General features: G+C 43.7%; 1 protein-coding gene across 2 annotated transcripts in view; it reads left to right on the plus strand.

The window, feature by feature from the left end:
• Positions 1-24,964, plus strand: part of LOC102449863 (histone-arginine methyltransferase CARM1-like) — a 143,187-nt gene that overhangs the window by 78,364 nt on the left and 39,859 nt on the right. Inside the window, exons 3-5 of one of the 2 annotated variants that reach the window (XM_006129900.5) lie at positions 3,547-3,653; positions 3,854-3,958; positions 14,116-14,226. In XM_006129900.5, coding sequence (XP_006129962.3) covers positions 3,547-3,653; positions 3,854-3,958; positions 14,116-14,226 — 323 coding nt within the window. The remainder of the gene's footprint in view (positions 1-3,546; positions 3,654-3,853; positions 3,959-14,115; positions 14,227-24,964) is intronic. The other variant, XM_075931655.2, reaches the window with a different exon arrangement.

The following is a 24,964-nucleotide window of genomic DNA, read 5'->3' on the forward strand; positions in this document are numbered from 1 at the left end:
TTTGTAATTTGCCTTCTCGAGATCATAAGTGGACAAATACTGTTGCAATAATCTATCCAGACCCAGAGAAGAAAGCATGATGAGCAGATGAACATAGTTGTTTCTCTTCTCTCCATTACGCACATCCTCTGAGATCAAAGATCAGTGATAGTTAAGATTTGTTGGTCTCTGCAGAAGTGTTAACTCAGGATAAACAACATGTTTGTGAAAGGGAAGCTGGTCCTTGGAGGGGAAAGAAGGCAAAGCCATTGAACCAGCTCTCACCTTTCAAATATTTATGAAGGAATGGAAGAGGTGTAAGATACTGGCTGTTTTGAACAAAGAATTTTTCGACAGATACCCATCTAGACTCCTGAGTTTTTTGGGGGTTTTTTTTTTCGAAAAAGCTCCGTGTCGAAAAAAAGCTGTGGCCATGTTTATGCTAATGAAGCGCGGGTTATTTAAATCCCTGCTTCATTAGCAATTTCGACATGCCTAATCTACATCTCTCTGTCGACAGAGAGGTGTAGTCTACACACAGCCCCAGTGGGGTGAGAAAACTGCTTGATCCCAAATCCTACCTAGTCTAGTAAGGTTTAAGGTTTAGACTGTGTACTTTTTGTTTCCCTTTGGTAACTGTCTCTGACCTTTTGTGCCTACCACCTATAATCACTTAGAATCTATGTTTCTATAGTTAATAAATCTGTTTTATATTTTAGCTAAAACAGTGTTTTAGTTGAAGTGCTTGGGAATTCTCAGATCTGTTAACAAATGCTAGTGTGTGTTCTCTACAAATAGAGGGAGAGCTGGACTGGGTAATGAGAACATGAGAACGGCCACCCTGGGTCAGACTACAGGTCCATCTAGCCCAGTATCCCATCTGCCGACAGTGGCCACTACCAGATATTCCAGAAGGAGGGAACACAATAGATAATCCACATGTGATCCCTCTCCTGTCATCCATTTCCAGAGAAACAGAGGCTAGGGACACCATTCCTACTCATCCTGGCTAATAGCCACTGATGGACCTAACCTCCATGAATCTATCTAGCTCTTTTTGAACCTTGTTAAACTCCTAGCCTTCACCACATCTTCTGGCAAGGAGTTCCAGAGGCTGATTGTGCATTGAGTGAAGAAACACTTAGTTTTGTGTTTTAAACTTATCCTGGTCAGGCTTCTGACTAGGGCAAGACTGTATGTTCAGGAGATGCAAGGGTGGAGGCTTGGGAGATTTGCTGGTGTCTTTGATTCATGAGTGACTTAGAGAGCATTCACACAGTTTTCCTGGGTATGGGGTGCCACATGCAATTGAGCTAAGCGATAACAGCATCTGAGAGGTTTGCTGCTTGACACTAGCAAACATTGTGAGAGACAGCCCAAGCTGAAGAGAAGAAGGCACAGCGGTATCCCTGGTATCCCATCACAGAGCCCCATTTCTAGAGGTAGCAGTTCGGGTTCCCTTGTTCCTTGCCTCACAGGAATGACAGCAGAGATCCATCACCACACCCTGGCAGCAACAAGTGCGCCCCCTTCTCCCAACACTCCTGCAGCCAAAGGTGTACTTGGTTGGGTTTGGAGTGAGCCCAGCCTGTTGTGCTTTTCCACTGCTATATTCACAGTTCCCTGTTGGGATGGTGTTGGTGGGATCCACCAGAGCAGTTTGTTTCAAACTTGATGCCCCTTAATGTGCTATATATGTCCTCGGGGTAGACTTATATAAAGCCTTTTCATTAGTTCAGTCCTGGGTTTTCCCACAAATTCAGTGGTTTGTTACGTGATTTGGCTCAGACTTGTCTGAGGAACTATGCATGTGTGTGTCTAATTCATCCATTCTAAGCCCTCTCCCTGAGAAGGCTGTGTGGCTTTAAGGAGACTGGGGACTCTATTCAACTCCACCTGTTCAAATTTAGTGACGCTACATGGACAAGAGGTGAAAGACCGGAGTAGCAGCAACAGAAAAATAGGTTGGTTTTTTAAGTTGCTAGTGAGTTTTGCATGCTGTTTACCATACATTTTTACAAAATATTTAAAAATTCTACTTTTTCTGAGAGTCTGTCCTTCAAGTTCCTACTTAGACAGAACTCCCATTGACTAAGGTTTGCCTGAGAAAAGGCAATAAAGTAGACCCTTTTATTTGTATTTGATTCATCAGCTCTATCTTTGTGTTTCCCTTAGGAGAGCTCATGTCCAACTTGAAGTTTTTATGGACTGGGTTAGGAAAGCCAGCCCCTGTCTCTTCTGTCTTTCTTTGCCTTATTTGTAGCAGCTATCCCCAGCAGAGAGGGAGCAGTACAACAAGCTCCTGGTTTGGGGAGCTTAAAAATTGCTGAAACGATGGAGGAGGTGATTGTTTTCCTTGGTTACTATATTCTGAGAATTATTGTTTTTGGATAATTAACTGCTGTTACATTTTTATTTTTCAGATCTCTGGGTTTGGAAGGCTGCTACTCCAACTGTTGCTACTTGATTAGAGCACTAAGTGACTAGTTCCTTGTGTATGTACTTTGTACTCCTCAGAAACTAATGATTTTTATTTGAAGACCTGTAAGTTTTGGAGTTCTGTCTGGCAGCCCCTTTTCCCTTTCTCTTGTTCTGTAAGTTGTTAGTATCGCATGGTTTATTTTCAACCTTTCTGACTGCTCGTTTTAATTTTTATTTCAGGAACCAGCTGTGAACAGAGGAGGGAAGATGTTCATGCTTGATTTTATTACTGTTTGTGCTACTTCTATGTAGAAACCTTTCTTCAGAGCTTTTCTTTTTCTAAATAAATTTTACTTTTATTGAATTTCTAGTACGTGTTGTCTTTTGTTCCCTGTGTGAAAAGTTTTGCTTCATTTTTTTCAGTCAGGTGCAAAAGCTGCTCAGCAATCTTGTAGTCTGCTTTTGGGCCTGTTTGAGTTTTCCTATGACCTGTCCAGTGGTTAGCTCCACAGACTGCCCCACTCCAGGGGTGCTAGCTAAAATATTGGTAAGATGCATAGTCCTCAGCAGCCCTTCCATCTGCCCTGCAAACTGTTATTAATTCATCCTAGGATGAATGTTTTCTAACACAAAACCATTCCTCCCCTTTTTGTTCTCATTCTTGGTGCACTCTGAGCATTAACTCCTATGTCCTTTCCAACACAAGGAACTCCAGAGTCAGCCATAACTCATGGCCACTTGAGCAGGCCTGCCTGGATTCTCCACGGGACAATAGTGTCATGTCCACCCACATGCTCCTCAATGATCTTTTCAGATACTGAAATGCTCTTCTCAGCATTCTGCAAAGTGTAACAAAGGTGGATAATTCCATATCATGTGATATAACCTAATGATTTCATACATGCGTTCCATTACCAGCACTGCCATCATTCTATGCTGTTTTGCAGTAACGTAACATTTTTCTTAATGTACATAATCAACTCTAGCTAAGAGTTGTATCAGCTAATAAATATTTAACTTTATTAGAGGCATCATTGCCCTTCACCACTCCAAATCTGTCACTGAATTTTTCTTCTGAACAGTACTGTTTTGCTCTCTCTGGTTTAGTTAGCTTTCATATTTTGTTCCTTTTTTTTTCTTTTCTAGAATACAGCACATTTTCAAATGCACTGAAGAGGTGCCGGAATCACAAGAAGGAACACTCTGTTTTCAATCAGCGAACAGAAGAGGCCTCTGCTGCACAGTATTTTCAGGTAACATAGCCATTGAATGCCAGTTTTGTAGAAACTAAGTTATAGATATTTCCCAGTTTTTCTTACCAGACTAGGTAGAAAGTTAGCTCAGGATTCTGCAGCAAAGGGTGAGTGAGACTCTTGTTACTTTTGAGGACAGGTAGTTTGGTAGAAGATGGGTTTTATCTTTTTCTATTTTTCCATTCCTCCTTTCCTTTTAGTTTTATGGCTGTCTATCTCAACAACAGAATATGATGCAGGATTTTGTGAGGACGGCCACATATCACAGAGCTATACTACAGAACCACATAGATTTTAAAGACAAGGTAAGCTCTGTTGCATCCAAACATAATCATGCCCAGAAAGATAGCACCGATTGAACTCTAGTCTGATCTTTCCTAGAACTTTGTGCATGAGTGTTCTTATATGTAACATGTTTACACAAAAAGGTGTCCAGTGTATGGATGGCTGAAATCATGAAGCATGAGGTTGACTGTCCCTTTCAAAATGCATATCATATCATTACCTCTGGATATTTTTATCCCTTTACATGTTCAATCCCTTTTTGAATCTTGCAGAATTTTGTCCGCTAAAGACATCATCTTGTGGCAGTGAGTTTCAAAGTTTATTTACATATTTTGTGGAAAAGTGTTTCCTTTTATCAGTTTTGAATTTCCCATCTTTTAGTTTAATTGAATGTTCCCATGCTGTAAAATGGGCAGAAGTCTTCACTGAGCAATCTACAGGGTTAATTTAGAAGAGTGTAAGATGTATATGAATAGATAAAATGTTTTCACTCCAAAGTTGCATTACTGTATGTTTCAGTGTTGATCATAATTTGCCCCATTGCGTCCTCATGCCTGGCTCTAGTTAGGTCCAGCTACAGTTCCTCTCCAACTCTGTTTTTGACTAACCTAAATATCTTTGTGTAATCTGCAAAATGTTCTATCTCGCTGCCCATCCTTCTTACAGATCATCAATAAATATATTAAGCAGAGTAGGATCCAGTATGGAACACTGCTATAACCCAAAATGCAAACTGAAAGCAACAATTTACCAATCCTCTAAATGTTTTCCAGACCCGGCACCTGTAATGTCTTCTCCCAACCCCTGTTTTCTGTGTGCCCTTATTCACTTTTTAAGATAATATCAAAAAGTAAAGCTCAGACTTCAACTCAGGTCATCTAAAATTGACACAGCCTCAAAACAAGACTTAATACAATCTAAATTCTTAAGCAAGAAATGCCCCCTTCATAAAACTTAAGTCAAAATAAAGAAAGAATAGTTAAAATAAAGTTTCTCTTAACTATTTTAAGTTTCTCATGTTTTAATTGGTGGTTTCTTCTTTTTATGTGTTTTGTAAAAGGTGAAGATGCATTTTAGATGTCTGCTTGTAGTAGGAATAGGCCAGTCGTACCTTTATGCAAACCCCAAACCATACTTAACAGTTGAATTTCATAACAGTAAATCAAGGGGGTTTAAGATACCTTTAACCCCTTTTATATCTGGGAAAACCCATTCCTCCCCTCCCACCTACTCAACAATACTAGTGAAATAGAAACAAGGGCTTGCACAGTATGCCTGGAACACCAGAAACTGCCCAGAAAAGAATGAATGGTGTTGGATTGTTGTTTTGTTCCTCCATCATCAATTGGTTGATTTTCTTACCAAAACGGTCTATAACTAGCTGAAGAGTGGTGCACTTGAGGATGCTTCTTGTCCTTTGGCTCCCTACCAATGAGAACCCCAGTGAGGGGTAGAACAGCAGAACCCAACTTTGCCTGTTTCTTTCTGAACTGAATTAAGGAGAAGCTGGTGTGTTGGGAAGGGTGGCGGGTATAAGAGGCAGGAGAAGGTCATGCCTTCCAAACTGCCAGCCCGACCCTTCTCCCCCTTCAGTGTGTGTCCTCTGGGGCTTGGCATTGCCTTCCCTCTCCCCAGTGCTCCCTCTCCCCGGAGCCAGGGAAAGCTGGGGCATGTACCACCCATCCTCCCCTCTTCTTCCCTCTCCCCCTCCCGTGTGCTGTCTGGGTCTGAGGAAGGCTGGGGCCGCACTCAGCCTGCCTTCCTCCCCATGCTTTGGCTAGGGCTGGGAAAGTCTGGGACTGCCCGCCCTCGTGCCTTTTCCCCTCCATGCTCAGGCTGGGGCCTCCTGCACTGCCTGCCCTCACCCCCTCCCCTCACACATGCTCAAGCTGGGTCTGCATGCCGCCTACTGGGGGAGGGGTGGCCTGCCCCTACAGCGTCTTGTCTTCAATAGGGCCCCAGGCAGCCAGGGCAGGGCCTTGTGCAGAAGGGGCAGGGCTGGGGGCTTGCCTCCCCCAGTCATAGGTTCACCCGCTGCCCTTGGGTATAGACTGGAAATATGCTGTACCTTCTGGCCCCTTGAACAGCTATTGCTGTTGTGCAGCAGCGCAACTGCCTGAGTTCTCTCTTGGCGTATTTATTTTTCCAACTGTTGAAGCTGCCTTGGCATCTCTTCAACACACCTAATAGTAAAGCTGTTACAAAAGTGATGCTGCCGGCCACCCACCTAGAGGCTGATATCCCTATTTCTTCTCCTGGGAAATGGGAAACTTCAGAACAAACGTGGTAGAAAAATTATATTGTCTGTTTTGTGAGAGAACTTTTTCCCACGAGAATCTGAGAATTTCAGTGCTACTTAGGCTTATGCTAGCCAGGGCAAAAACACTGCACCAGTGTTTACTGTTAACACCAGAAAGCATCGAGGCATATGAAAGACTGAAATATGTCCAAAGGGTGATTGGGTGAGGAGGAGGGGAGAGGAGTAGAATGAGGATAAAAGAGCACAGTAATTTTCAGATCTTCAGAAAGATGTTTGATTCAGCTCTTACTTGTTTTCTAGCCACTTTGGCTGCTCAGTTGATTCCTGTCACTTTGCTCCTTTGATGTAAGGAAGTCAAGTTACCTGGAGTAAATACTTTTATGGTAGAAAAGCAGCCACCTTCACATTCCAATTTTATTTTGGAAAAACTATCCTTGTGAAGGAATGAAGCAGTTGGTCTGAGTTGTGGTAGTAAAAATTGATTCTGGACTCTGATGATGTTCTTGGTGATATTTTCAATACACAATCCTTTTTATAATAGAGTAACAGATGAGCTATTCAGAACCAGCTGTGGGTAGCACTTATATCAACCACTTGTGTTTTTAAGGAAACTTAAAGAATATGGAGGCAGTTATTAAAAAGTAATGAAGCTGAGATGATAATGTAGAGATAGCTTGGGTTGTCGTCTTCGCTATTTAAAATTGTTTTCTCCTCTATAATAACTTTGAAAGTGTTGTCTACTGTATTTTCACTAGCGTTGCCTCAAGCTTTGTAGTCATACATTTTTTTTGTTCTTGTCTGGTCTCCCACACTATCTGGCATTAGAAAATTATTTCTAAGTGCCTAGGTCACTTTTGAAAATTTTACTCTGGAATTCAAACATTAAAGAACCATTAACATGCCACCTTGGAAGTAAATGTGACTTCTTGTGGTGTAACTAGAAATAATTGTCTAATTGTGATTGTAAAATAGATGGTAAGTGTAAAGTTAGAAATAGTTTCTTAACTCTCTTTGAAAAATTGAATTTAGATTCCTTAATCATTTTTGCACTTTTGAAAACGTTTACCTTTATGTCTATTTAAAAAAAAATTGGGTAGTTTGTACACTAAACCTGCCTCAAGTCTCCCCAGCCAATTTTATTTACTTCTAAAGCAGTGTTTCTCAAAGTGGTCTGCAAAACTTGAGAAACTTGCTAACTGGCTGCTCTGGGTGTGTTTATTTACCTGCTTCATGGTTCCCATTGGTTCTGGTCCGCCGTTTGCAGTCCGTGGGAGCTGTGGGAAGTGGTGGCCTGGCCCACGTTGCTTTCTGCAGTTCTCCTTGGCTGCAAAAGGTGAATGGTGTAGTAGAAGCTGGGCTCTTACTACATTTAAAATGCAGAGCTGCAGCAGGGGTAGCTCCTGGTGTTACCAGATTTGCCCAATACTCTGGGGTATGCTCATTTATCAGGGTTACCCTTATGGGACTGGGGGAAGGTTGACAGTTCTATCAGTGTGCTGTTGGTGCTTACTTGGGCTCTCATATGGAGCTGAATTCTCCCTGCTGCCAATTCCCCCTCCCACTGGAGCTCTCCTGCAGGAACTAGGTTCCTCAGGATGGGGTTCTTCCCACCTTAGCAACACACACAGACACTCACACCCACTAATCAGAGCACGTCTGAGAGGACTGGGTACTCAGCACTCACAAGCTGACCCCCTCATATGTCCCTGGACTCAGCTGGCTGGGTTTCACAGCAATGCCACACTGTACCCTCATGTGCCTTTGGACTCCGTGGGCTGGATTAAACAGCACTTTAAGCTGCCATCCTCATAAGCCCCCAGGTTCAGCACCCCCTATCCCCACTTTCACGCCACAGTCATTCACAGGTAAACCACACGATGAGCAAACCCCACAGGATTTTGGGCACTACAGGGATCTTTAGCTTGGGTACAAGAAGCGTTGTTGCAGAGCGAATGGGGAAGCCAAAACAACACCCCTTAAGGAAGAGTGAGCAAAAGAGAAAGAAAGAGAGAGAAGCAACCAGTTTAACAATGAAAGTGATTTATTTCTGAGTAGTGAATAGATATCAAACAGTTACAATATTAAATCTAACAATTACACTATTAAATCTAAATTGAAGCTGATTACAAATGTTAGGTAACCATATAACAGTTTACATAGGGCAGGGTCAGGAGGCTATGCTTAGAGAGATAGTTGAGAGAGAGAGAAAGAGAGAGAGAGAGAGAGAGAGACCTCACCACTCCACGGAGCTTGCACTGATCGGGGTTCCCAGATGATGACGGTAGCCGGGGGTCCAGAGGGCAGGAGAAAAGCAGGACAGAGCCCCCAGCACGATCAGACAGGAGATGAAGAAGTCTCAATGGAACTGATGCAGTTTAAGTCCAGGTATCAGAACAGTTTTCTTGGGACAAGGATAGGAGTTTTTATAGGGATAGTTCAAAGAGAAAGAGGAGAGACAATAGAGACTGATCACCCCTGGTTATGGGTGATGTTCCTTGAACGAGCTCACAATGCAACTAGGCAGTTTCAGTATTTTAGATGTCAATAGGATCGTTTACTAGAATTGGTCTGATAATGACTAATCTGGGTGTGAGCAGGCCTAGGTTCATTAGCATCTGGAGCAGGGATTTCCCATCAGGCAGTGCTTCTCTGCTTTCGGTGTCCCATAGTTCACTGCGGTTCCTGCCTTGGAAGAGCTGCTCTCCATTCTGTATGCTAATGAGATGTCCCTCTGTTCCATCTTTAATGTAAATGAGGCTGGGGTGTTTCCTTAATTGTATCACCCTTGTCTGAAGCAGTTTAGGTGTGTCTTCCCCGGCCTTTTCTTTGCTTTGTCTTTGATTCTAGCAGAGGCCTGAGGGAGGGGGATGGTTTTCCATGAATGTCACTCCCTGACTCCCCAAGAGCACAAGGCTGACAGGCGACCATGTTCTGGTTCCCCAAGAATCACAGAGGTGGTGGGTAACACTGGGGCTGGCACAAGCTGGGACTAAGCAGTCCCAGCTTGCACCGGCTCTGGGACCGCTGCAACTCTGCTTCCCCTGCCTCCTCAAGCACTGCTTTCCCCAGCTCCTGTTCGCCACCCCTTGCTGCCTCTGATACAGAGGCAGCAAGTGGAGGGGGAAGCGAGTAGTCGAGTAGTCACTGTACTCGACTAGTTACTTACATCCCTAATTTAATAAAGTAGAACCTGTTTGGGGGAATTTTGTCTCATATCCATTTGGACTGTCTAGAGTTTATAAAAGACCCTGAAAGAAGGGAAACCAAAGCTGGCACATCTGCAGCACCATGTTATTTCAGCAGGGGGCACCTTAGGGCCCTACAACAGTACCTTGCTGTACAAAGTCAGTTGGACCATTTGGAAACCTCTCCTCTAAACATACATGAAGAAGAAAGTTTATGATAAGCAGTATTCCCCAGTAGGTTTTGAGAAATCTTCTACCAACAAATCCTTCCATTGGCCCTGTGGCTAAACAGAAATTTGTGCTTGATTTTCTTTGGCTACCTCTGTCTATCTTTTCTTTATTTCCCTTTATTCAATATTTGCTGTCATTTGCTGTTTCGACAAATTCTTCTGAGCATGGAGGTGTGGTCTAATACTTTGCAAACCATGGAAGCAAATCTGGCTCTGTGGCAGCCTGTTGTCTGTGAAATAAAAAAATGAGCTTAATACAATTTTGCACTAGAAAAATAAGATTAGAGGCAATGTTTTGGCTCCAAGGCCTAATTTGAAGCTCTGTAAACGTAACAGAAACAACGTTAGTTGCTTTAGTATTCCCTGTAGATGTGTAACAGAGATTCAGACTGGCTAGAGTATGCAGAGTGTATTGGATTGCTTCCACTAGCACATAGCCTAGGTTTCAAATAAAGCACATTTTAAAAAGTGGAGCATGCTTTCATCCCTGATAGATTTTCTTGCCAGTACTACTTTTCTTTCTTTTTATGTGCACACAATAATGTCCTATTTCCAAGGCTGGTATGCAAAATGCATTATTGGGAGGTTTTCAACTTGTTGACAGATTTTGAGGTGCAGCATTTAAGAGAGAAGGGGCAGTTTTGGGTACCAGATTAATTTAGGGCCAGAGCTCAGGTTTGATGTTAAGTCAGGGATATAGTCTGGTTTCTGAATAGATGGTGTGAAAGTCTTATGCAGTTTTGCTTCCAAATGGTAAAAGTCACAAAGGTACGTGTTCTTGTGAGATTTCCACGATCTTGGGCCAAATCTTATGAGAATTTCAGCCAGATTTCAATTGCAAAATAAGGCTTCTTGTTTTCTATATACTCCAGAAACAGAACCATGGGGGGCAGGTTCATATCTGGAGATTTGCTGCTGAAATACTTCTCTTTCTCTCACACTCTAACTCACTGTTTAGGCTACTCATCTTAATCATTTTATGATTAATTGTCAATATCTATCTATGCACTTATGAATCTTTTAAACCATGATATCCTGAGTGATTTGTAATTCCATTGCTAAACTCTTTATGCAGTTTATACACAGAGATTTCAAAGAATTATAGAATACTAGAACTGGAAGGGACCTCAAGACGACATCAAGTCCAGTCCCTGCACTCTTGGCAGGACCACACCATCTGATCATCCCTGATAGATGCTTGTTTAACCTGCAAGTGTTGGTAATAAAGCTAGCAGCAGAATCTAAACTATTTAGGCATTTGAAAACTACACTCTGCTAGTTATGGATCTAGCAGTATGCAAAAATATTGCAAAAAAAAATACATACATACATACATATATGTGTGTGCACATGTATATCTAATCAGTCTAAATCTTACTTAAAACAATACTGTATCCAGTGTCTGTATTCTTGTATATATATATATAGGTTGAATCTCTCCAGTCCGGTACCCTCGGGACCTGATCGGTGCCAAACTATGGGAGGTCAATATCGTCTAATAGCATTACTAACACTTCCACTTGTTACTTGGCTCTTAAGCAGGGGTGGGCTATAATTTTTGATGGGTGGGGGGGCACTCCAAGATTTTGGAAATTGGTCAAGGGCCACATTCTTCCATGATACTAATAGAGGAGGTGTGGGGTCTGGGATGGAGGTTGGGTGCAGAAGGGAGCTTAGGGTAAGGGATTAGGGGGCAGGAAAGGGTTGTGACCTGGAGTGCAGGGGTTTGGGTTATGACCTAGGGCAGGGGACCTAGGGTGCAGGGGTTTGGGTTGTGAAGTAGGGCAGGAGGAGGTTGTGACCTGGGGCAGGGAATTGGGGTACAGGAAGGGGTGCAGAGGGACCTAAGGCAGGAGGGGGTTATGACCTGGGGCGGGGGATTGAGGTATAGGTTCTGGGAGGAGGCTTGGGAGCAGGAGGGGGGGTAGAGAGTTTGGGAGGGAGGGTGCAGAGAGTTTTGTGTGGGAGGGTGCAGAGAGGGTTGATGGAAGGAAGGGCTGGGGTGCCAAAGGCAGGCTCTGGATGGGAGACTTACCTGGGTGACTCCTGACCAGCAGCCCAGCACATTTCTGAGGCAGCCTCCCTGCTGCTGCAGGGGCCATGTGTGTATGTGAATAACTACAAGCCTGAGGGGAAGAGGGGAGTAGTGCTTTGTGTGCTGCCTGGGGCTCTCCTCTGTGTCCGCAGTCCGGATCCAGTGACTTGGTGGACTGGATGTGGCCCACGGGCCGTATTTTGCCCAACCCTGCTCTTAGGGCATATCTTCACTCGCCATGCCAGAAATCGACGTTCTGGTGTTTGATTTAGCGGGTCTAGCATAAGAGCAGCTCTGAGAGCTGCTCTGGCTGGCTGTACTCCTTGCAGTTTTGAGGAGAAAGGGAAGCTGATGGGAGTATTTGTTCCCATTGGCCTCCCACAGTGGGAACAGTGTCCAGCTCAGCGTTTGGTAAGCCGACTCCAGCTATATACAGTAAAACTCCAGTGGTCCGGCATCCAATGGTCCGGCACCATCTGGAACCCGGAAATGCTCCGGGCAGCTGGACAATTGGAGCTGCTCTGTCCCAGGCTTCCCCGAGTCAGCCGCTGGTCAGTTTCAGCAGCGGCTGACTTGGGGATGCCTGGGGCAGAGCAGCTGGGGTGCTGCCGGGTTGGTCCTGCAGCGCCGAGGGGCACATCCCCCCCCCACTCCACCCGAAAACCCTCATAGCCCCCCCTTCCGATAGTCCGGCATATTTGATAATCCAGCACCCCCTGGGTCCTAAAGGTGCTGGATTATTGGAAGTTTACTGTATTTTATGTTGCTGGACTTGGTACCTTAAGCTGACCTTCCAGACCTGGCCTTTATTTACGTAATCATCTGCAGGTACAGCTGCTCGTAGCTTGTTTTCACCACCCTTTATCGTTCCCAGTCAATGGGAGCTGTAAGAAGTAGCACGGGTGAGGCCAACAGGAGCTCTGAGCGGCCGTACCTGCAGACACTCAGGTATGCATCTGGCAGCCCGCCAGGGTTTAATCCTAGTGAATCATGTCCAGCTAGCAGGCCACTTATTGCCCATCCCTGTCCTATGCTCTTCTTTGCTGACTCCAGCTATATACAGTAAAACTCCAGTGTATATTCTGATCTGTTTTTTGTGTGAGTTATTCATACACATATATTTCACGTGCATATATAGAGTGGCCATCTGTCCCCTCCCCCTTTTTTTTAAACCAGGACAGTCCCTTATTTAAGACCTCCTCTTGGCATCCTGACTTTTTAAAAAAAAACGGGCACATTGTCCTGTGTTTCCTCTGGGACTGTGGGGAGAGGAGCCGCTAGTGCTCAGGGCTTTAGCAGCTGAAGCGCCAAGCACTGGTGGTTCCCCTTCCCACTGCAGGACTGAAGCCCCGAGCACTGGTGGCTCCCCTCCCCTCCCCAACCAGCATGCTGTGGGTTGAACTTTATCCTTGAAGCCGGGCAGGGAGCCACCAGCGCTTGGAGCTTCCACTGCTGGAGCCCTGAGCGCTGACGGCTCCTTCCCCCCTCCACTGTGGGGCTGAAGCCCCAAGCACTTGCAGCTCCCCTCTCTCCTCCCCTCTGCTGTGGGGCTGGCAGCTCCCCCACCCCCCCAGTGGAGCTGAAGCCCTGAGCACCTGCGGCTCCCTCTACCTCCCCCAGCATCAGGGCTGACGGCTGAAGCCATGAGTGCCTGTGGCTCCCCTCCCCCACTGCTGGCTGAAGCCCTGAGTACTAGCATGTCTCCCCTCCTGGTGTCCCATATTTGGCTTAGGGAAATATGGTCACCTATGTATATACAACACAGATATTTGAGCTTTAACTATGTATTACAGATTGAAACTCTCTGGTCTGGCAACATCTGTGGTCCGGCATGATTTTAGTTAGCCGGATTTCCACTTATCATGGGTGTGGTCAGGTTTCTTGTGGTCCCATGAAGTTTGTTTACAGCCACCAGTCCTGGCTCTCCATGTTCTGTGCTGTTACTTAGCTCTAATTTGCCCCTAAATGTCTTCTAAAGTTGTGGCCAGTACAATTTTTTAATATCTCTTCAGTGCCTTAGGAGTTATTTGAATCTCTCATACATTTCTAGCCTCTCTTATATGGAATCAACAGTAACTAGTGTTCTTACGAACTCACTGAACAAAACAAATATGAGGATGCCATGTCTCCAGGAATAAAAAGCCACAGTAATATGTGTCCAAGGCATAAACCCAGAAGTGAAGTGTAATTCTATGGTATATGGTAGTGACATCCTTACCCTATAAAAAACTGGAGACCAGAGCTAGGTGTTTGGTTTCTTTTAAAATGTAAGCACACACTACGTCCCCGTCCCCCTGTTCCCTCCGCCATTGTGATATTTGGCTTTTTAACACTTTTTTTTTCTCCCAGTTTAAGTATTTCTTTAGGATGTCATGCTTTGTCTTCTGGGACTTTGATACTCAAGAATATAACAACAATTTAAAAGTAGATTATTTTCAAGCTTTTTTGTGTGCCTTTTGTTTTCAAGGTGGTCCTAGACGTTGGCTGTGGATCAGGAATCCTTTCGTTTTTTGCAGTTCAGGCTGGAGCTAGAAAAGTCTATGCAGTTGAAGCCAGCTCAGTGGTAAAATATGCTGAGGTATGTGTTTTGTTCAACCAGGTACTAAACTAGGCTATAGGTCTATAGTGTACCACAAAGGCAACCGATATCTAGGACTATGTTTTGCAAATGGCAGTGCTGCAGATTTCTGTTTATAATGTGATGAACAATGTGTGTTATTAGTGTTGGTAATTTAAAAATATCTTTAAAGGTGCTCTAGGTGGTACAAAGTAGTACATAATTATAGTAATATAATAAATCATATTTGCCTTCCTTTTTAATAAGAACTCACAGAATAATAATGATTACATCTTTTCTCCCCTCAAAAAAATAGATTTTGATTTTCCATTATTCTTGATATTTCTGCGCAACTATGTACTTTTAAAAACATATTTAACAAAAATTATTTTAAAGTTGGGTGCTCTATTGATTTAATTTCCAATCCCATAGTATAATTGATCAGCTCTTTCCTTATTCTTAGGAAATAGTTGTTCACTTTATTGAGCTATAAAATACATCCTGTTTAAGTAGAGACAGGGGAATCATATATATAGTAGCCCAGTGTCTGAGAGTCTTTAACGCTGAAATGCTGGCTGTTCCCTCTGGGGGGCGCTGTTGCCTGAAATGCTGGCTGTTCCCTCTGGGCGGCCTGTGCTGCATGGGGAGTGCGGGGCCCAAGCGGCCGCTTGTGCTGCTTGCTCCCCCGCAGCGGCCCGGCTGAGTGGCGCAGAAGTCAGCCGAGTGCCACGGTGGGAGGCGAAGGGGGGCAGGCCGGTGACATGTGGTGTGACAGCGGCTCCAGGCCCCGCCACCTAGCCGTGAATGTCACCACCCCACCCCCCTTTGCCTCCTGCCGTGGCGCTCGGTTGACTTCTGCGCTGCTCAGCCAGGCCGCTGCGTGGGAGCGACCATTTGGGTTCTGCACCCCCCATGCATCATGGGGAGTGTGTAGCCCAAACAGCCATTTGGGCTCCGCAGTCCCCCGAGTGAGAGGCAGGAGGGGGAGGAGAAGTGAAAGAAAGAGACAGAGAGAGAGGCAGGAGGTGGAGGAGAGCTGAGAGAGGGGGAGGCAGTAGGAGGAGGAGAGAGAGAGACAGAGCGAGAGACCGGAGGCTCAGGTGAGAAGACCGATGTGGAAGAGAGTCCTGAAAATCCCGTCTCATGACGGGCTAATTGGTTAGTAACTACTAGAGTCACTGTTTACTAGATATTGTGTTTTTGTATTTCTTTATTATCCAGGTATCTTCCTTTTTCAATGAGCTGTGATACTAATTTAAAGGTGTTAGATGGACAGCACTTGGAACTTGGCAGTCTTTAAGTATAGACAAAACAATTGAGTTTTAATATTTTTCTTTTGGCTCTGATACAGGGCTCCAAAAAGTCTTCCTGTTCATGGCTTTATACACTTGTATCAGTGAATGAATATTTTATAGAAATGTTCTGGATTTAAAGAAGGTAAATAATGTGATATATGTAGAAGTGAGCTAGGAATCGCAATGCATTGCTGTCATATTCCCAGCTGAGGTTAAAAATGCTTAAATAGAAGCTACTTGTTTTTGTGTGTTCTTTTGTTTATACATAAACAAGATTGTGTGTGTGTGTGTGTGTGTGTGTGTGTGTGTGTGTGTGTGTGTATTGTAGATAGTAAATACAGAAAAAGCTTGAATGTAAACACGTCAAATAGCCATGGAAAGACATGTATAGCAGGCCAGCATTTTTTTTTCTGGAGAATCTTTTCTGCCTTCATATTTAGATTATGGAAAAAATGCTCACTGTGTTTTAGTTTTGCTAATTAAAGGAGACCTGTGTATGGAGTCTGTCATTTGCCAAAACCCTCAAAAGGCACCTGAAAAGTTTTATACATCCCCACACCCTCCTCAAAAATATGTATGGCTATGTTCAGATATTGCTGGGACTGCATGGGCAAATTTAGAGGACTTAAAATGTGGTCCAGACTCTTAATGTCATAATAAACTGAAGTATTAACTAGTAGTGCATTAAGATAATGGGACATTAGATCTCTAATAATAAAGAACAACTAGTGGGCTGCGCGTCGGGCTTGCTATGCTCGCCTACCTCCCCCTGCCCCAGCTCCACCACCCCTCTGGCCACTTTTGTGGCCAGAAAGCATGAAAGCTTGATGACATCATTCTGTCTCCCAGCAGGAAAAACTTTTATATATATAGAGAGAGAAAAGGAACTCAAATGCCCCAGGACATTGGAAATGAGAAGTGGAATTTTTTGCCTTTTGGTTACAAATTTGAATCTGATCCCGGTCAGAAGTAAACAAAAGTCATTGTTATCTGTAGGCTGGTTGGTGTTTTACATGAAATGAATTTATAGCCTGTGGGCTGGTAGATTATGTATAAAGAAATGAATGCACATACATATTCTTGGTTGTGACACAGGTTCATGCCACATCTGTGTTCTGTCAAATGCTGTATAAACTTATGGTGCAATATAAACCTTTTGTTAAAATAACTGGGCCCTGTTAGTAGAGAGAGAAAGATCAAGAATCCATTAGGTTTGGTAACTGAATTGCCTTCCCAGGTTTCTTCCGGTGATGTCTAAAATACACTGATTGGGCAGGCTCCACAGCTGGAGACTCTCCTTACACCACTCTGATTTTTGTGGATAAACAGAAGACTTCAGTCCTAAGGCTGTCAACCAGCTCTTATCACACGCACTAAATTAACACCGAAAATAGTTTTTAAAAAAGGGAATATGAATATCAATATCAACCACCTCCAAGGTTAAATGCTACAATTGTTTAACACTATCATACAGTTTATGAGCAGAAATTAAAACTACCTTACTGAGTTTTAACTACAGGAGGAATGTTGGGAGGGGAAAATGCAGTTGCCCAAACTGGAATTTACCCTGGGTATAAGAAGTTGGGCTAACTAATGGCCATATCAGCTTTTTGGTTTTAAATTTCATTCTAATTATGTCACTTGCAAGAGCATGACACACCCGCCACTGTGCTGAAATGTGGATTCATTATTGTTTTAGAAGGAACAATGTCACCTATTCAGTTTTCAGCACAAACAATATTAGCTGACAGAGCACTGAATTTCCAAATATCATTTTCTAACGTCTGTGTATGGTCCATATACGGTACTGTGTTCCTTGACACTAACCTATCTAATCTACTTCCCAGGGATGACTAAAACTGAAGAGGGAAATTGAAATATCTTAATTTTCCCCTCTAAATAGCAATCTTCCCTGGCTTTCCAGGGAAGAATAAGAGAGTGTTATAGTGAGTTCTCGTTACTAAGGTTTCCTTTTATAAGATACGTGGCAAGAGGCTGGCTAATACGCTAGGAACTATTGATGTGGACACAACTAGAAAATGAGGACAGACAAATGCATAGAATAAAATGGCAGATCACAACTTTATTGAATTTTAATACTGAGAGGGGCACTACCCACCTATCCCCCATACTCCTCTCTGCCATGCATTTAATTGGTTCAGTCAGTGCAGGAGCTACTGAGCTCCTTCCCGTATAACCTGTAACACTGGGGGGGCTCTTCTCAGCCTGGCCCCCAGGCCTCAGCTTTGTCCTAACATCTCCTCCCTGCAAGGGGACAGTGGACTAAGCAGGGTGAGGACCTCAGCCCATGAGTGTTGCATGGTCTGACCTCCGATCAAACCATGCCTCCTTGCATCACACCACCTGTCCAGTCCATACCTGCATATCTTGTAGCTGTACCTCAGACCTTCCATCTGACCAATGTTATACCATCAGCCCCCAACACTTCTGGCTGACTGTAGTGGATGTCTCTGTGCTGTATCACTGAACTCCCTTTCTCCAGGATACCCCTTATTTCGTTTCTTACTAGCCTTGCCCACATGCATTAGGTCTGCTCTCAGCCATTGTCTGTCAATGAGGGTACGTCTAGACTACATGCCTCTGACAACAGAGGCATGTATATTAGACTACCAGGTATAGGAAAATGAAGCGGTGATTTAAATAATCGCCGCTTCATTTAAATTTACATGGCTGCCGCGCTCATCCCAGGAGGCATACCTGGGAGATCGACAAATGCCTTTGATGTCGACCCCCACGCGTCTAGACTACCGCACTGAGCCAACAAACAGCTGATCCAACTTTGTGTCATCCGCAAATTTTATCAGGACACTTCCACTTTTGGTGCCAAGGTCAGCGATAAAAAGATTGGCAAGTGGGAAGCTGCTCCAAGTTTACCAGTTAACCAGTTAAATCTTCACATCCCTAACTAAAACACCATGTTCAGAAGCTTCAGGGAGTAGCTGGGTTAGTCTGTACAGAATGAATTTAAAAAAAAAACAGGTCTGGTAGCACTTAATAGACTAAACATATAGATGGTATCATGAGCTTTCGTGGTCACAACCACAGTAAAACTCCAATCATCTGAAGAAGTGGGCTGTTCCCACGAAAGCTCATGATACCATATATATGTTTTGTTAGTCTATAAAGTGCCACCAGATCAGTTTTTGTTTTTTAAGTTAAAACACCATGAAATATTATAATTTGACATCTAGTTTATTAAATAAAGCTCACAGAGTGGTTCAGTAACTTTAATTTTTTATTGTGCACTTTTCACTTAATTCCAGAATCTAGTAACTCACTTAGCCTTCATTAGCAATGTTCTACTAAATAACCTCTGGGCTATAACAAGAATGAATTTGTTTCCATCAGTTTCTTTCTGGTTACAGTCATCATTTCTCTTGTGGTGTTTCTTGCCATCTCTTTCAAATGTCAGTAGTGTTTACTGCAGAATGTGAAATTAACAAGTTCATTGAGGCATTTCTAGAGCAAATAATAGAAATATCCATAAAGCTGGTAATAGTGAGGAACTTTACCCAGATATCTGTTGGGAAAATAATGCAGAAAAACACAAAATGTCCAATGCGTTTATTAGAATGTGTTTGGGCACAATTTCAGATGGTAGAGGAAGTAATCTGTGAGCAGCCATTTAGACTTGATTCTGACTAACAGGGAGGAATTGATTGTGAATCTGATGGTGAAAGGCAGCTTGGATGAAAGTGGTCATGAAATGATAGGCTTCCCTAATTCTAAGGAAAGGAAGGAATGAGAGTAACCAAATAAGGACAATGGGACTTTTAAAAAATGGTCTTTTATAAACTCAGAGAGTTATTAGGTAAGGTCCCTTTGGAAGAAACATCTAAGGGGAGAAAGTGGTTCAGGAGAACTAGCTGCTTTTGAGACAGTATTAAAAACACAACAACAAAGTCTCCTGATTCAAAGGAATGTTAAGAAGTATAGTAAGAGGCCATGTTTTGCCTTAGGAGTTTGTTGAATACCTGAAAATCAAAAAGAAATCCTACAAGTGGAATCATGGATAGATTGCTTAGACCAGGCATGTCCAAAGTCCGGCCCGCGGGCCAATTGTGGCCCGTGTTCCGGTTTAATACGGCCCCCGCTTCCTCCCCTCTCCTGGCTCCCCGGCGCTCTTTTGAACTGGCGCGCCCAGCGCGCCGCTTCCGGCCGCGCCGCCGCCGCCCATGGCCTCCGCGGTCCTAGAGCCTGCCCTGTAGGGCATGTCTGCAGCCCCGCTCCCCCGCTCGGCTGCGGGTTCGCCCTGCCCCCGGGCCGCTGTGAGGCCGGCGTGTCCTGCGCTCTCCGCCCGCCTCCGACCCCGCGGGCCCTCCGCCTTGGGGCTGAGGGTGCGGGGACGGCCCTCACGCATGTTCACTTCTTCAAATCTGGCCCTCTTTGAAAAAAGTTTGGACACCCCTGGCTTAGACTGAGTACAAAAGAATAGCACAAGTATGGAGGGACAAAATCAAAACCAGGTGGAATGAGTACAAGCCAGAATACAGGTTAAAGACTATTTAGATAAGTTAGCTGTATTGAAGTTAATAGGGCCGAAGAAACTAGCTGACACAGTCTTGGAACTATTAATGATTATCTTGGAGAACTCAGCGGTATAGCTTTGCTACCTGGAAAGATGCTGGAACATATTATGTAACAATCAGTTTGTAAGCACTGGAGGATGATAGGGTGATAAGTGGATTTGCAGCCTGTGTGGATTTGTCAAGAATAGGTCATGCCAACCTTAACTTAATTTCCTTCTGTGACAATATTACTGGTCTAGTGGCTGGGGGAAGCAATAGTTATGATATATGTTGATCTTTACACTGTAGCACATGACATTATCCTAGGCAAACTAGGGAAATGTGATTTAGGTGAAATTATTATAAGGCGGGCACACAAATGATTGAATAACCATACTCAAAGAGTAGTTCTCAGATTGTGAGAATGTTTACAGTGGGGTCCTGCTGGGATCACTCCTGGGTCTGGAGCTAATCATTATTCTGATTAATCACTTGAATGATGGAGTGGAGAGTGTGCATATACTGTAGAATCAGTGGGTGACACCCAGCTGGGAGGAGTTGCAAACACTTTAGAAGATAGGATTAGAATTCCAAAACAGCTTTGATAAAAAAAAATGGGCCTGAATTCAGTAAAGATATATGCCAAGTACTACACTTAGGAAGGAAAAATCAAACACACAACTACAAAATGGGAAATAGCCAGCTAAGTGATAGTATTACTGAAAGGAATCTGTAGGTTATAGTGGATCACAAATGGCGTATGAGCCAACAATCTGATGCTGTTTCAGAAAAGGATTCTATCACTCTGAGTGCAGGAGAGCCACATGTAAGATATAGAAGATAATTCTTCCTCTCTACTTCGCAGTGATGAGACCCTCGTTGGGAAACCATGTCTAGATTTTGTGTCCCCACATTAAGAAAGATGTGGACAAATTGGAGAGAGTCCAGTGGAGAGCAACAAAAACACGTAACCTATGAGGAAAGGTTAAAAACACAGGCATGTTTAATCTTGAGAAAAGCACACTGAGCGGGGAGACCTACTAAGAGTCTCCAGATACGGTAAGGGCTGTTACAAAGAGGACCCAAAAGCTAGGTCACAAAGTAATAGGCTTAATCTGCTGCAAGAGAAATGTAAATAAGGTATTAGCTAGCAAAAACTTTCTAATTGTAAGGGTATTTCAGTGCTGCAAAAAGCTTCCAAAGGAAGCTTATGGAATCCATGTCATTGGAGACTTTTAAGAATAGATTAAACAAACATCTGTCGAGCTACACTTGGTCTTGCCTTCCTGGAGGGCAAGGTTTAACCTGATGACCTTTGAGTTTTCTTTTAGCCCAACATTTCTATGATTGTTCCAGCATCACTGGAAGAAAGATGAGGCAATGTATGATGATAAATTAGGCCACAAATTCATTCACTCAGTGCATCCTATAGCACTCAAGAATATATTATGTGATGCAAATCATGCTAATTTCTTTAATTTTGTCCATCCTTTTTAGAAGGGTTGATGGCTCCCCCTTCCTCTTTGTGTGAGGATTGAGGAAGCTGGAGAAAGGGGGAAAGGTTGTCTCGCCATCATACCAGATGTTTAGAGCTCTCTAACATCTTCCCTTGTTTCCCAAACCCTCTTCCTTAGCTCTCTGCATGGATGCTTTCCACTAAATCCCCTTCCAAATCCATTTGATCAGAGAACCATGTCCCCCTTGTAATGAGCACTGGAGTTGACACCTGCCACAAAGAAGCATCAGTAATTAGCTTAGTTGCCCCCTCCCCACCTTTATTAGTCATTTTAACCCAATATTTACCAATTCATTCCCTCAGATGGGCCACACACACTTTGGTCTGATAGGTGTACCCCATCCTTCCTGAACAACAGGGGTGCCCATTATCATATTTCCAGGTGAGCAATTGCCAATCCATCTTGGTGGCCTATGAGTTTAGCCAGCTCCTTGCTCGTGTGTCTCCTACTGTTATCAGCCTGTGATGGCTTTACGGCTTCCCACCCTATCCCGCTTTGCACATTTCAGACCAAATCATTGTCCCTGTCACTCAGAAATCCTGAATATGTCCCACATAAAAGTGAAAAACAATCACATCAGCTGTCTGTTTCCTGCCTGCCAAAGAGTGTACTGGGGCATCAGCTGGTCCCAGAGCATGGCCCTCCCTCCATACCAACCTGGCCTTGCCTTGCTACCAAGGCCAGCTGCAAACTCTAGATGACCTGGCAGCCTGCCTGTGTGCCCATTGTATAATAGTGTTTGCCTGATTGCTGAGAGCGCTTCTGTGGAAGTGTCTGCAGCATAAATATCACTCAATATGGAGAGGCCTGTCCCCAGCTGGCCACTTTCTTCCTGGTGCAGTCACCCCCCTGTGGTCACTTTGCAGTATAACTATCAACTGCGCTTGCTGCCCTCTGTGGTCATTGCAGAGCATAATTGTCCCTTCTGTCAGACCCCCTCCATTTCCATGTTATGGAAAACAATCGAATTCCAGGCACATCCCATTTTCTTGGCACAATCAAACCCTAACCTTGCTTTAAATTAGGATAAGAGGAAGCTACATCCCAAATTTAGGAGGGGTTTTTGAACAAATGGACTCATGGATGGATGGACGGACTCTCAGACAGACAGATGCACAAACTCTCTAATATATATGTATATATTTTATTCAGTTGTTTAAGCTATTTCCCTTTGCAATAAGAGAATAGTATTTCAGTCTGTGCTGTGCAGTACTGCTCTGACCTTTCCAGTGTGTGGTAATTTAATTTGCTGGCATTTACATTTTCTCCTGTGGCTTCACTAACCTGTGCTGGAAAGATAAATGGACAGATTCTGCAGTCTGTACTATAGGTGTACATCTGGTGTAACTCCAGAGAAGCCAGTAGTGTTACTTTGGATTTAAGCTCATATAAATGAAAAGAATTTGGCCTAAAGATTGCAGCATGCATTAAAACACTATATCAAATGTGACTCCCTATTGCAGTCCAAGGAATAGAATCGGTTCTTTTTCTTCCCATACTGTGTTAGTGTGCCTTGCTTAAAATAATGAGATTCACAGGACCTCTGATGATAGCTGTCATCCTCCGCTTTGCCTTCCTGTGAACATTCCTCGCAAACTGGAAAATCTAGGGATGTTAAATTTAGATTGATAAACTAATTGAATAGTCGATGGGATTTTGATTGATTATTCGATTAGTCTACAAGGGTGCCTCTGCCTTTGAACTATAGCAAGAGCCCAGCCAGTTGTACAGTTCAAAAGTGGAAGCCCCGCAGGGAGCGCGGGGCCAGCAGGGGACTGGCCCTGCGCTCCCTGCAATGTCTCAGCCTTTGAAATGTACAAGAGTCCCAGTGGGTTCTCCCTCTGGCCTTATGCTCCTTGCAGGGCTTGTACATTTCAAAAGCAGAACTGCAGCAGAACCTGTGCAAAAAGAGACTGTTCAGTCCCAGCTTGCACCATTTCCTGCTGTCCCTCTATGTCCCCTGCCCCCTGGGGAGACAGTGCTCGGGGAACCAACTTTTAAATCAGCTTCTGCTCCCCTCTTTGCTGCCTCTCTCCGATAGAGACAGCAAGGGAGGGAGGGGGGACTATTCGTGTCATTAGTTGGCTAGCTGATAAGCTTATCAGATAGTCAACTAGTCGCTTACATTGCTAGAAAATTCATTCATGCACTGTCCTCAACAAACTATGGAAGAGAGAGTCCATTCCCACTAGCACTGATTCATCTATTAGTAGCCTCTCTCCACTTCTTCTTTTCAGAAGTGTCTGTACAGTATATAGAAACCTTGTGTGTCCAGCTCGTTAGCTAGTTTTCAGACTAATGTGCCAACTTTTCTCCTGTTCCATGACTCTATACCTTGGATATGCAACTATTGACAGCTGGATCCTGTGCCACATAGTAACTCTGCCTGCAAGAGGGGGAAAAGATGAACAGCCTTTGCCCAACAAAACAAACAACGTGGTGCTTGAGGGAGGGAGAAGTGTAGTTAAAACTCCTTGTCGGTATACAACTGAGCCACAAAGTGAGTGCATAATCTCAGTCTTTAACTTCATTATAGTCAATCCATTAGGCAAAAACAGGGAAATAAGACTGGAGAGTGGGTACCTGGCAATAATACTAGAACTGTGTAAACATAAAATGTTATTCTAAGCAGCTCATGTGAGGCCATGGGGGAAAAAAGCAGCATTACTAGGCTGAATTTTTTTTTAAATGTAGAGCATTTGAATAAACAGGAAGAAAGCGTTCGTGTGCATGAGTTAAAATGACTGAACTGCAGAGGTTAGTGATGAGATCATCAGAAATAAAAAATTAGTCCTTTTGGAATCCAAGTGCATTTGCTGTGCACTACCAGTCAAGGAAAGCTCTTCTGGGAGCAGCATAGTGACTAATGTGCGAATCTAGAATAAGAGATTTATGTAGAATTAATTATTCTTAAGGCTGCCACTTAGCTGCTTCCACTACTGATTGTACAGCACAGATCTATTCTTTAAAAAAGGGTAGTCTTGAGAAGATTGATTTGCATGTACATGCCCATGCATGCTGTACTGCGATTATAAGAACATAAGAACAGCCATACTGGGTCAGACCAAAGGTCCATCTAGCCCAGTACCCTATCTGCTGACAGTGGCCAATGTGAAGTGCCCCAAAGTGAATGAACAGAACAGATAATCATCAAGAGATCTCTCCCCAAACACCCATTCCCAGCTTCTGACAAACAGAGGCTAGGAACACCATTCTTACCCATCCAGACTAGTAGCCATTGATGGACTTATCCTCCATAAATGTTTGAAACTTGTTAAAATCATGGTCTTCACAATGTCCTCTGGCAAGGAGTTCCACAGGTTGACTGTGCATTATGTAAAGAAATAATACTTCCTTTTGTTTGTTTTATACCTGCTACCTATTAATTTCATTTGGTGACTCCTAGTTCTTATGGGAA

Source organism: Pelodiscus sinensis, chromosome 6 (genome assembly GCF_052426305.1).
Source record: "Pelodiscus sinensis isolate ZL-2025 chromosome 6, ASM5242630v1, whole genome shotgun sequence".
NCBI classification, from domain to species: domain Eukaryota; kingdom Metazoa; phylum Chordata; order Testudines; family Trionychidae; genus Pelodiscus; species Pelodiscus sinensis.